This window comes from Rhinatrema bivittatum, chromosome 12, assembly GCF_901001135.1.
Source record: "Rhinatrema bivittatum chromosome 12, aRhiBiv1.1, whole genome shotgun sequence".
In the NCBI taxonomy this organism is placed as follows: domain Eukaryota; kingdom Metazoa; phylum Chordata; class Amphibia; order Gymnophiona; family Rhinatrematidae; genus Rhinatrema; species Rhinatrema bivittatum.
The window spans coordinates 65840301-65853880 of NC_042626.1; the positions used below are offsets into that span (position 1 = coordinate 65840301).

The 13580-nt window shown below is 45.6% G+C and overlaps 1 protein-coding gene across 1 annotated transcript in view; it reads left to right on the forward strand.

The window, feature by feature from the left end:
- Window positions 1–6812: 6812 nt before the first annotated feature.
- Window positions 6813–13580, forward strand: part of ZNF281 (zinc finger protein 281) — a 42243-nt gene continuing 35475 nt past the window's right edge. The window contains 2 exon segments of the mRNA XM_029572840.1: window positions 6813–7315; window positions 7318–7449. Coding sequence (XP_029428700.1) covers window positions 7109–7315; window positions 7318–7449 — 339 coding nt within the window. The 5' untranslated portion in view covers window positions 6813–7108.

Here is a 13580-nt window from a genome sequence, read left to right on the forward strand (position 1 = left end):
CTTCCACTTTCCCATAATACTCGCCTGCAGGGGTCTTCCGATCGTCACGAAAGCCTTCTTCCCGGATCACCAGCCCAGAGGTCTCAGAAGAATTTCTGTGGAACGGTCCCCTCAGAAACCTGATCGCTGAACTCAGCGGTGGCCACTCACCAGGTACGTCTGGGGGATCGCTCCGCCACCAAACTACCGGACCCGCTGGGGGGCTAAAATAGCGTCCCCGGTACCTCCTGGCTGGCTCGCCAAATGTAACCGTCTCTTTTTAGTCAGTAAGGAGGCCCAGACAACTGATCCGTAAAGATAGACTTTTATTGCCAGCAAGATGCAGCTAAGACAAAGGCTCAGTACAACTGCATGCCACGCCCCCTCAGGAGCAAACTTTTATGCACTTTACAACTCTTATCTTTCACACATGCGTTCTGGTTTTTGCTGAACAAACAATTTACAAACTGCTGAACAAGCATTAGCTAGCGTGGTCCTCTAGTAGGTGTAGCTTATGATCAGACTATTGCTTCGTCACTTAATTGACGTGTTAGACATTTTACAGCGACGTTCGTATTAATACAATACAAATTATTATTCCAAAATGGTTACGTTACACTAAATGTTAGTGCGTAACTGCGTCACTACGCATTATGTGCCGTTTGCGTTGCAAATATTAGTACAGTAAAAATGGCTGTGCGTTTCACTGCTGGCAGGGTTAGACGAGAGGTTCAGTCTTCGGAGGTCCATGAAATTGAACTCCTTCAATCCGACTGGGGACCAATCGGCGCAGTACCTGTTAAAGTTGCAGGAGTTGTTTTGTGTTGTTCCAGCGACGTGCTGGGCCCTTTAACCGGCGCCTCTTGATGACATCAGAGGCGGGGCAAGAACAAGCCCCCATGGCAAGGAGCTGCCGATGGAGCAAGCAGCACGAGAGTTCCAGCGCCGAAGAGGCAGGTCCAAACAAACAAACAAACATATCTACTGCAACCACTATTGGATGGGTGTGGAATGTAAATCCTTTGCAATAAATAAATGCATCTTAAATCTGAGTAGCCCAGTCTAGCCCAGCAGACAAGGGAAGCAACTGCCTCTCCTTTTCAGAGCTTGGATCGCTGGATGGCTTGGAGGGGGATGACCTCTACAGTCGACCACCCCAGCTAAGGCCGGTCCTTTGTGCAGTCAGGCCTGGCGCGACCTGGCGTGCACACCATGCATTTGTAAGAGGCAGAACAGCTTGGAGGAGCGGCAGCAGCAGGAGAGGCCACGAGGCGGCCCATGGAGCTGAACCCACTGGTGGCAAAAAAATGAGAAAAGGCTGCAAGCTCTGCCAGCGATCAACAATGAGGAAGGCCCGCAAAGAGTGGTGGATCAGCAGTGAAGCTGAACCCGGCGGCCAAAAATAGGGAAAGGCCACAGCAGTGTTCCCTCTTCGCTACACGCACGCATGCACAGCCTCCCACCCCCACTGCAGGTAGGCTGGTGGCAGGGGCGGATTGCAGGAAAATATCAGCCCAGGTGATTTTTTTCAAAACTGGCCCACAAGGCATCTGTCTGACTCTCTTTGTGTACTTTCCCTGCAGCAAGTGTTTCAACGGTTCCCAAAAGCATGCCAACCTGACCCTTCCTAGGTATATCATGGGCGCTGGAGCCTGGCAGAATTGACACAAAAAATCGCCAACATAAATGTCACATTTTTCCTAAATAACTAAGTAATAGAACACACATTAGACCAGAGGTGAGCAAACGGAGCTGCAATCGGTTGCCATCCGCCTGCAAGTCTGGTTTCATCTCATAATTATATCTTGGATTCATGGTCTGGTATTAAAGTTTCTTGCCAACAATCAGTTCTTGAATCAGTTGCCAAGTAATATGGCAGCCACACTGCCAGCCAGTGTCAGATACACACACACAGCGTCTCAGACACAAAGATGCCACACACACAAACTCTGCTCTCATTGTATGGGTGAGTCAGAGAAAGTTGGGGTAGGGGGTGTCTTTCTGTGTTCGGGAGAAAGACAACCACCCTCTCTCTGAATCACATTCTGTCATTGTGCTGCTGCTGTTAGATTTGCTCACACAGTGCCACATGATTATCTAAAGGGTTTTTGCTTGCTGCTAGCCCTTCCCCAGCCTGCAGGTGCACTCACCCTCTCCCTTTCCCATTCTCACCCTCACTCCAGAAGACTCACTGTTGCCACAGCCAGAAGAAGATCCTTTCAGGAGGAAAGCCCAGCCTACAGAAGGCTCACCCCATCCCTTTTTCTGACTGTAGCTTGCCACCATTTCTCCATACCTCCCACCACCATTCCAGTACATTCCCATTGGCTGAGTGTTACAGAGTCTACTGCTTTTATAGTTCTCCAGGCTCTGCATTGCCTACCTACTCTTATTATAGCAGGCCCTAAAACACCAATACACCAGATATTAGGATAACGGAACAAGGCAGCTGTTAGATCCCTACAGAGAAACTACACAACTAGCAGAATACCTCACCTCAGTCACATATGCAGATCACACAGACCCTCACCAAATACAGAATAAAGAGACAAAGTTTAACTAGAAACATGCAAACAAAAACTGAACTGGAAACCATAACAAGACAGATTCCGTATGCAGTGCAATTGTGGAAAAACAGAAACATCACCATTCCTCCTTAAACATCAAACAATAATATCAAGATATAGAAATCATCAATCACAATAGTAAAACCCTACTCATAAAAAGAATAAATATTTCAAAGCAACTGTTGAATAGAACATCGAAGGATTAAAAATATATAACATTTAAAAACATTTTTCAATCAAAATATTTCAAAACAGCAAATGCATCAAATAACTCACTAATTAAAACTAAGGCTATAAAAAAAAATCCCTTGCTCTCCATAACTGGGAACTTTAGATTTAAGTGACCCTCAGATTGACATGGATTGGTCAAGGATAAGAGGTATGCACAAACTTTCTCCTATTTTCCTTATCTATATAGATACATACTTTCTAACATATATGATCATTCTCACACAAACTCCCCTTATATTCTCTCTCACATACACTGCTGACTGGTTCACACACATACTCACTGTTTTTAATAGTGCTCTTACTCACACAAATGGTGCGCTTTTTCTGTCTCACACACACACATGCTCACTGGCTCACTCACTTGTTCATACACATGCTCTGGAAAATACAGCAAGCCTAACTATTATGCAGTGCAACAATGGAAAAACAGAAACACTAACATTCCTTATAAGACATTAAGCAATAAAGTAAAGAGATATAAAAAAATTCTATAAAAAAGAATAAATAAAAGAATGTCAAGAGGGTAACAGCGAACAAACATCTAGTAATTAAAATTTCACAAGTTTTTTCTAATATTTCCCAACACACCAAATATTTCAAACAGCAAAACACATGAAATAACACCCTAATTTTAAAATAATGGGATTAAAAATGTCCAGCTCTCCATACCTAGGATCTTTTGATTTTCAGTCATCCACAGATTGTTGTGGAGGGGGCCTCACAATCTTTACCTCTCTCTCCCACTGCAACACATACACATGCTGTCACACACACAGCTCTCTCTCTCTCACATATATGCTGTCACATATACAGGCTCTTTCACTCTCTCACACAGTCTCTCTTGCTCTAACACACTGTTGTAAATCTACTCCTCCAGAGGGGGAGGAGTTAGCAATCTGTTGTAAATCTACTTCTCCAGAAGGGAGGAGTTAGCAATCTGTTAGGATCTGCTATGCTGATGGAAGAGCAAGCAGCTGGGAGTAGCAATCTGTTATGATATAGCCTGCTGAGTTGGCAATCTGTACCAGCGGAGTGCTAGAGAGGGTACTCAGCTGGAAAGGAATGTAAATAGGTGAATCCTTGGGCTGATGGCAGATGACAGTGCCCCCAGGAGGATATCCTGAGAGGGACCACCGGCTAGGCTTGGGTATGGAGACAGACACAGATAGTTCTTTTATTAGACAGGTTAGTAGAACCACCAGAGGTGGCAGTAGTGAGCTGATATGCCCGGCAGGGCTGAAGTCCCTCAGGTACTGGAACTGCAATCCCAGGGTTGCTGAGATGTAAAGAGACTGTAGATAGTGAATAGACAGGGTATGCTGTGTACATAGCCAGAACTAGATGACAAAACTCACATAAGGTCTTGAGAAAGCTCAGTAGCTGGAAAGGGTTAGGCCCTCGAGGAGCGAGTACCTGGTTCCAGGGAAATCTCTGAGAGAGCGATGGTAACTCACAATTGTCTGTTTCTGTAATAGCTTCCAGGCAGTAGAGAATCTTCAGTGTGTTCAGGAACATGGGCCCTCGAGGAGCGAGTACCGGTTCCTATCTGTAATCTGAAATAGTAACTCACAATGTCCGTATCTGTGATCGCTTCCAGGCACTAGAGAATCTTCAGAGGGTTTAGGAACATGGGCCCTCGAGCAGTGAGTACCGGTTCCTATCTATAATGTGAAATAGAGAAAAGAGAGCGAGGCCCCCGAGGAGCGGGTACCTCTGGTAAGTCCAAGGAAGCAGAGCAGCGTAGAAAGAAGCGGGTCCAGATGAATCCCTGCAATCAATCCTTGCTAACTCAAATCGTAAGCGTAAATGAAGACCTTTTATGTTGGAAGCGGATGACGTCAATACAGGGGGACGCCCCTGAGGTTCGTGCTCTTGCTGGTACATACTTCGGAGTGCGCGCGCCCTATGTCATCAGGAACATGGCGGACCCGCAGCGTCCAGCCGGCCCGGGGACACCCAAGAGAAGCGGCATGGAGATGCCGCAGCATGAAATCGTCCATCAGGCCCGGAGGGAATCGCCACAGAGGTAGAGAGGGTGGAGCGAGGGCGAAGAGCAGCCACGAACGCAACACACACACACATAGGCTCAGGCTCTCACAGATACATGCAGGCACTCTCTGTCATATATACACAGTCTCTCACATATAGCCAAGCTCTGTTGCTCTTTTTTACACATTCAGGCTCTCTTGCACACAAGCAAACTCTCACACACATACAAACACATGCAAGCTATCTCATACATACATGCAGGCTGTCTCTCATATACACAGATAGCTTTCTGGCCTTCCTTTTGTCTGCTGTGGGACGGCAGCGCTGCTCCTCAATATGGAAGGGAGGTGGAAGAAGGCCACTGCTGCCCACGGCTCCTGCAATGTGGGGGGGAGGGACTTGGCTGCAGCCGCACAGAACTCTCTTTGGGCCGTGGAAGGATGGGCACACAGGCCTCTCTTGGGGCTGCACAGAATGGGCTCTGCTACAGCCATGCAGGACCTCTCTTCAGGCCAGGAAGCTGGAAAAACAATCATGTCATCTGAGTGACTGGCCCACCGGGGAATGCTTGATTCTCAATAGGCCAATCCGCCTCTGGCTCACGGGGCCGAAGCAAAGACAAGCCGGCAGGGCCATGGTGGAGCTCATCCCACTGTGCGCTGAAGGAAAAAGGAGGCTATGTGTGTGTCTGTGTGTATATATGTGTATCTTTGTCAGAGCATATGTGAGTGTTTCTATGTGAAAGCTTGCATGTCTGTGTGCCTGTGAGAGCTTATATGTCACATATAGGCTCTCACAGGCATACACTCACACTGTGTCTGAGAGGAAGAGAGAGAGCCTGTGTATGTATCAGTGAGGAAGTGTTTATGAGAGCATAGGCATGTAAATGAGAGAGGGAATGTGTGAGAGAAAGAATGTTATTGTTTGTGTGTGAGGAAGATAAACTTTGTATGGCCCTATTTCCCCTGGAACTCAAAAAGCAGATGTTTAATCCTTACTAGTTTTATTTACTGGGTGTAATTTGATGTTTCTGCTGTTTTGAAATATTTTATTGTTTTTTTGGGAAATGTTAGAACATTTTAATTTTTGGATTTTTTTTATTCATTGGATGTTTTGAAATATTTTATTGGTGTTTGGGAAATTTTGGATATTCTATTTAACTGGTTTGAAATATGTATTATTTTTATGATTATGATTTGTTTTAAGAAGAATGGCAATGTTTGTTTTTTCCATTGTTGCTCTGTATACTTATATAGTAAAACATAAAAATTATATCATAAAAGAAATGAGAATTGTACACCTAAGCTTTTATTTATACTTTCCTCACAGTACCATTGATTGCAACATACAGATTTAGTTATACCACAGCTTAATTTGATATACAGCAGCGTAAGTATGCAATTCTCATTTTCTTTTAGCATTTGTTTTACTCTTATATTTTTTAAGCAAACAGAATAGATATAATTATATTTATTACTTATCACTTTGCTATGCAATATATTACACTTTTTTTAAGAGTACATATTTTTTAATATTCTTTTATCATGTCTTTCTTCTACTTGTGTTTACATGTGTCAATTAATTATTATAATTTTTATTATTTCTGTTACTATTTTTATGCTTACTTTAATATCTTTATTTTGAATGTTTCACTTTATAGATTTTTATGTAATGTTTTTAGCCCCTCATGCAGCCCAATTTTAGCCGGCGAAACTCGCCTGTAGTAGCACACGGTGTTTTATGCTAAGTTTTAAGGCAAATAAAGAATCCCTACACCTAAGGCGACCTACTCTATCCCTCATTTTGCTTCTACATGGGGTTGGACAGCTGTTCGTAGCGAAGTCTGCAAACGTTACAGGCCCAAAATGCAGGGGTGATTTAGACACCTCAGCAATATTACAGATTGAACGTGAATGTTTTATACGTGAGCAAGGGGGGGGAACCGTGCACTATACACGTTGTTATGTCCTGCAAGCCAGAGTGAACCAAGCAGAACTCAACTCATGAGCAGGGGATGGGAAGAGGCAAGGAAAGTGCGCCTGCGCACTGGGCTCTCAGAGGATCCCCCCCTCTTCCCAGCAGCCCCTGCGCCGCGCCTGCGCACTGCGGGAGAATTTTAATTCTATTGTGGCCGTCTCCGCTTCACCGTCACCGTTACCGAGCGGCGGGGGGAGGACGGGCGGGAGAGGGGGCGAGAGAAACGCGGAGCCGGGCCCCCCACCCCGAGCCCAAGACGCGGTGACCGGGCCCAGCCCCGCCGGCCTCTCATGGGCGGCACAGGGGGTTGGTGAGCGAGGCCGGCCCTCCCGCCCGCCTGCGCCAGGCCTCCCCCTCCCCGGAGCATGGAGCCCACCTTCCCCCCCAGCATGCTGATGTTCAGCCACCTGCCCCCGGTGAGCAGCTTCGCGCGGATGGCGGCGGCGGTGGGGATGCCGGGAGCGGGGCAGTGTCAGGGCCCCGGCCCGCACCTTCCCCGGGATATGGTGCTGAAGAAGGAGCCGGGCTCCCCTCCGCCGCCGCATCACCCGCACCCCTTCCTGCAGCCCCCGCCTGCCGCCATCAAGCAGGAAACGCGGCGGAGAGCGATCACTACCGGGGCAGGGCGCAGGGGCTGCCCGGCCTGCTGCAGGGGGGCCACAGCAGCAACGGCAGCCGCAGCCTGATGCACGACCTGGGCCGAGAGGTGAGTGCTCCAATGGGCAAAAGTGCGTGGGGGTTCCCCGATGTAAGGTTGTGCCCGGGAGCAGGATTCCGGGCAAGAGGAAAGCCTTACTAATTCTCTACTGGATCTGGATCCAGTCTCCAGCGGATGCGGAGTGCCTAGGGGATGGGGGCTGCCGGCTGATGCTGAGTCGGGTGGGAGGTGAGCGCAGGGATCCCTGGTGATCATGTGCTGGAGGATCCCCCGTCCCTTCGCCTCCTCTACTTGTTAATGTTCCCTGATCACATCTCCTCCCCCATGAACGCCCGGGAGTAGGCGTTCTTCAATGGGAAAGGAAGATGCTGAGCCGCCACCTCCAGCTTTCATTGCAATGCTGGAGATGTAAAGTCAGCGCATGGCCTTAGGTCCCTGCCATTGTTGTCCCTGGCTCCGGCTCCATGTGCACAGACTCGCTGGGAACATCAGTGTACGTGTCACAGCTTCTTTGCCAACCTCTCTTCTGCGCACTTTCTGGGATCCTTTATTCAAGGACGGCTCGGAAATGTTGTGAGATCACTGGCGTGATTAATTTAAATAGTTTGCTCTATGTACACTAAATGCTATAAAATACTTTGGATTTAGAAGGATGATTTCACGATCCTTTCCAGAAGACATTTTGTAATGATTACTGTATCTGTATCCTAGACTTCCCCCTTATTTACACCGTAATGAGGGGTATTCTTCAGTCCTTCCTTTCTGGGCTGTCATATAGGGCAATCTAAGTACCAACAGAGACTGCATGTATATTTCTGATTTATTACTGTAAAAGACTTCTGGAACACTTTTGTTTTTCCTAAATTTAATATTTGGGAAAGGTGGCTTCAGTTAAGTCACACTCATATTTCTGTCTTTTAAATGTATTACATTGTGTCTTAACAATTTTGTAATTTTCCACAAAGATGTTTAGTTGAAACAAAAGCTTTCCGGTGACACTGGGCTTCCCTCTGATGTGGGAAATCCATTTGAACTTGTTTCACTGTTTTCTTCCATTATATGGTAATCTGTATGCTTTGGATTTAGATTGTTGTAGAGAATAGATTTCACCAGCCTCCTCTGCTCCTTCACTGGGCATCTGTAATCTTTTGGTCTCCTTCCCTTTGGCCTCCCCTGGTACCCCTGCTTGTCTTTTCCTCACTTCTTTTCCTGCTTCCTGGCAGGTTCTTTAATTAGGTGACTAGGGAATTAGGTTTAGGGAAGGATAAAAAGATCTGGCAACAATGTAGTTAGGCTTCTTGAAATAAAGGTCAACAAAAAAATTGGAGGTGATACTTTTTTATTGGACAAACTTAATGGGTATTTGTTAGTAGCTCTGATCCTTTCATTGGCTCAATACAAAATGAGGACGAAGATGTTTCCTGACTATACAAGTAAATTGTAGGCTTGATCACATCGGTATTTTCAAAATTGACGTAAAGTAAAAGGATGTGGACTGGTGGTGATGTGTTTTAGAGAGAGGGTGAGGGAGACAAATAGAACAGTTATAGAAAAGTGGACTGTCCTGGAAAAATGCTCCCTAACAGAAATGTTACCTTGCTCTTTATAGTGCCTTGTTTGTGGAGTTTTAGTTTTGATTTTAACTTTTGTTTAAAAGATTTTTATGCTGCGCTATACCACAGTTTGAGGCAGGATACAAATAAACAACCATATAATCAAATAATAAGAAAGCAAGACAAAGCAACCAGCAAACCAGATGTGGAAATAAGACCGAATTGCTAAGACTAGGATGTTACAGAGATCTCCATACATAGAGATTGAGACCAGTCAGCAAAGCCAAAACCACTCCTGCTTAGTATCAATGCAAAAAAACCCCCAAAAACCTCATGCACTCTGTGTGGCTGAAGAGATTAACCGCCATTTACTGCAAAAGCTCCATAGTTGCTGGCTAAACAACATACACAGACAAAAACATACTTGCGGAGAGTATAAGACTGCCTGCAATATGGACTTCAAACGACTGGTCATGAGAATCGAAGGCTTGTTTAAACAGGCTTTTCTAACAGACTGCATACACATCATAGTGTGCAGTTCCTTGAGGTAAGATATTCCAAAACAATAATTCTGCTGCAGAGAAAGGTCTGTCCCAGATTTCAGTGAGATAAACGTCATGGCTGGACCTCCAACAAGCCTCAGTGCACAGATCTCTATGTGCCTGTCAGATTATAAATATGTAAAATGGCACAGATCCAAGAAGATTAAAATGACCTGAAAGTGTGACTATGCAAGGCTATCTTACATTTGATCCTCTGTAGGATTAGAAACCAATAGAAGGAAAGTAGGATAGGAGTAATGTGATCTTTGATACTGGATCCAGTCAAAATACGCACTGCAGAATTCTGAACGATTTGCAGGGCTCTAAAGGAATTTGCTACTAAACCAATATAAATAGAATTGCAGTTATCTAGCTCAATGAGTAGAAAGGTTTGGAGCGTGGTATGGAAATCACTAGAATGTAGTAGTGGTTTTAACCTACAGAACATCCACAGCTTGAGCAAGGCCACCTTCGCCACAGACTTAATCTGCACATGCATGGACAGATCAGACCCTGTTGCACCAATGTAGCATCCTACATCCTGTTTTCTGCTTTGATTGTGTACTACCTTAAGGGAAGTGCAAGAGGAGGTGGAGAAAAGAATGGTAGCGGAATTAAAAAAAAAAATATGCATGGAATAAGCACAGAGTATTCATAGTGGAAAAATACATTGGGATAACCTTCACAGGTTGGCAGTTACAGTCCAAAACAGCAATAATATGATTTGGTCAGGGCTCAGAAAAGCATGGGGAGGCAGACACTCTAATGACCGTGATGGACTTTGACCATAAACAGCTATGAGAGATGAGTTGAGAGATCGGGTGGAAGACTACGGGATCATTGATTTGGGGTTGCATTTGGGAATATTATACTGCACATCTGTCAAGAGAGGAAGAATCTCAATTGGCAGGCTAGATGAGCCACCATATCTGCCATCACTTATTATGTTACTGTGGTCTTTCTGTGCTGAACATGGAATGTTACTTTGGTGAAACAAGCCAGAAGTGAGTCCACTAAAAAGAGAATTACCTGCAACTTGTTTGTTGACCTTTTATTTCTGTGTATCCAAGCAGACTAATACTGCAGCCACAGTGTTTTATGTGAGCAGAAATAGATACATACTAGTGGTCCTGTTGGGTTTTTGAGGACATCCGCAATGAATATGGGTGAGAGAGATTAGCATGTACTGCCTCCATTGTATGCAAAGCTATCTCATGCATATTCATTGTGGATATCCTGTAAACCTGACTGGCTGGGTGTGTGTCAAGGACTGGGTTGAGAACCACTAGTATTTGCCTATTTCTGAAAGTTTTATCTCCCAAAAGATTTAGGTAGAAGAAGGTTATCAAAATTCGCCCGACTTTGCTCCATGAGCCCTATAAGGTAAGAGATAACATAAATATAGGCTAGAAAGAGGTCTCCAAATGTCGGTGCTGGCACCCAGATCTTCAGGTGGGCTAGTTTGGTACTTTATTGGCACTGTGTTTCACGTTGGTGTGTGAAGCCAATGTAATTCTCTGGCCAGCTGCCAAATGAAAGCCCTGGGATTCTGTCCTCTTCATTTCCTTCCCTGCTAGGCTGCTGCAGCAATAAGAACAAACGTTGCCACACTAGGTCCATCAAGCCCAGTATCCTCTTTCCAACAGTGGCCAATCCAGGTCACAAGTACTGGCAGGATCCCAAACAGTAAATGGATCTCCTGCTGCTATTGCGCAGTGATTAGTCCTCCAAGTTAATAGTTTATGGACTTCTCCAGGAACCTGTCCAAACCATTTTAAAACCCAGCAACACTAGCTGCCTACAGCTGATTCTTCTCTTCCCTCACTGTGCAATTCCTTTCTAAACAGGAAACACATGGGGGGGGGGATGCTGTCATTTGCTACCTACCTCCTGATTTTCTTTACTGTGGAGTAAGATGGTAGGGAGGGACAGGTGGAAGGAGATACACATGGAGGACGGAAGTGGGAAAGAGGTACATCATGAGAAGAGATGAGGGGGGAAAGGAAGGGGCAGAGAAGAGTGCCTGGTTGAGAGTTGGTGAGCGCTGGTCCTCAAGTCCTGCACACAGAGCTGTTTTTCAGAACTTCCACAGGGAATATTTGAGAGATATTTGCATACATTTGTTTCAATTTCCAGGTTTATTTGCATAATGTAACTGTCCAGATTTCCTGGAGCCAGCCACGGACCAGACTTCTTCATCTTTGCCTTGCTCCTAAAAATTACCTGCTGGCATCTAATATCTTTTCCATCCGTGCTATGAAAAAGCATCCAAATACCAGAAAGGAATAAATGCACAGAAAGCAAGCAGATTTCCAGTGGAAAGCAAATGCTGGTACGAGGGTTCATAGGGCGAGGCTGACAAGGGGCAGACTCAAAGTAACATAAGGGAAACATTACAGCACAGGAACAACCTCCCCATGGAGGTGGTAGAGGCAAAACTGTAGTGAACTTCATGACGGCTCGACGTAAGCACAGGAGATGAAGGTAAAACCAGAGGGCTTGTTCGGCTGTGCGCTATTGCCACAGGAAGAAAAATGGTGCAGATTAGGTGGATTTTGCAGACCTTATCTGCTGTCAGTCTTATTTTGTGAACTCTCCTTTCCTGTTTATTCTTCCTCTTTAATTTTTTTCTGACTTGTCTAATGTTCACGCCATCTTCTGTTGCGCTTTGTCGCCAACAGCTGCAACAATTTATTTTATAGTTTTAAAGTTCAATTTCTGTAAGCAAAGGTAATGTGTAGGGCCATAAGATTCTTTTGGGCCCGTGTCAGTTTGGTGTTGAATCCAAACAAAGAAATATCACTGGTTGAAACAAATTGATGCCTGGCTTCACAAACGGGCCGATTCAGTAAAGTGCCCGCTCTCTCGGCCCGCGCACAGGCCACTTGCCTGCGCGCGCGATTCTGTATTTAAATTAGGTGGTGCGGTAGAAACGGGCAAAAGGAGGCGCTAGGGACACTAGCGCGTCCCTAGCGCCTCCTTTTGACCCGGAGCAGCGGCTGTCAGCGGGTTTGACAGCCGACTCTCGATTTTGCCGGCATCGGTTCTCGAGCCCACTGACAGCCACAGGCTTGGAAACCGGACGCCGGCAAAATTGAGCATCCGGTTTTAGGCCCGACAGCCGCTGGCCCATTTAAAAATTTTTTTTTTTTAACTTTTTTTTACCCTTCGGGACCTCCGACTTAATATCGCCATGATATGGTGATATTAAGTCAGAGGATGCACAGAAAAGCAGTTTTTACTGCTTTTCTGTGCACTTTCCCGGTGCCGGCAGAAACTAGCGCCTACCTTTGGGTTGGCGCTAATTTCTGAAAGTAAAATGTGTGGCTTGGCTGCACATTTTACTTTCTGTATCCCGCGCGCATACCTAATAGGGCCCTCAACATGCATTTGCATGTTGAGGGCCCTATTAGGTGCCGTGGGTTGGACGCGCGTTTTCCGCCCCTTACTGAATAAGGGGTAAGGGAAAATGCGCGTCCATGAGCAGGTTAACAGTGCGCTCTGTCGGAGCGCAGTGTACTGTATCGGCCTGAAAGTAAGGAGGAACTGCCTTGCAGGATTGTACTATCTCCTCTTCTGTCTCTTGCACCACTTATTTGTGTGAGTGTGCCTCAGCTGTCTGATACGGTCACTTCGACCAAACTTCAAATGTCTCTTCTCTCTTCAAACTCTGGGCTTCCTCTTCAGCTACTTAAACCATTTGAGTTTCAAACTGATGAGAGTTCCATAGCTTCTGCTGAATCTCTTGCGCATTCCCTGCATTTCTCCACATCTTTGGAATGATTGCTTTCAGAGGTTCTCTGACGATTCACACCACAGATCAGATGACCGGTTTTTCACATCATGCCCCCCCCCCATAGGGTCAGATTAACTAAATGGTTTTCCTCGTTTTGTGTGTATCAGAAAAATGCTTTGGCGTCTCGTGTCTGTCCATCTATTGTTGTTTTCAGGGATTATATGTGTGTGTGCATAGATGCAAGCTTTTGGTCAATTTTAACTTTTTTTCAGTTTCAATAGCAGCTTTGCTTAGTTGTGCAAGATTCTCAAGGGCCGCGAACAGGTTTGGTTTGCACAAATCCGGTTC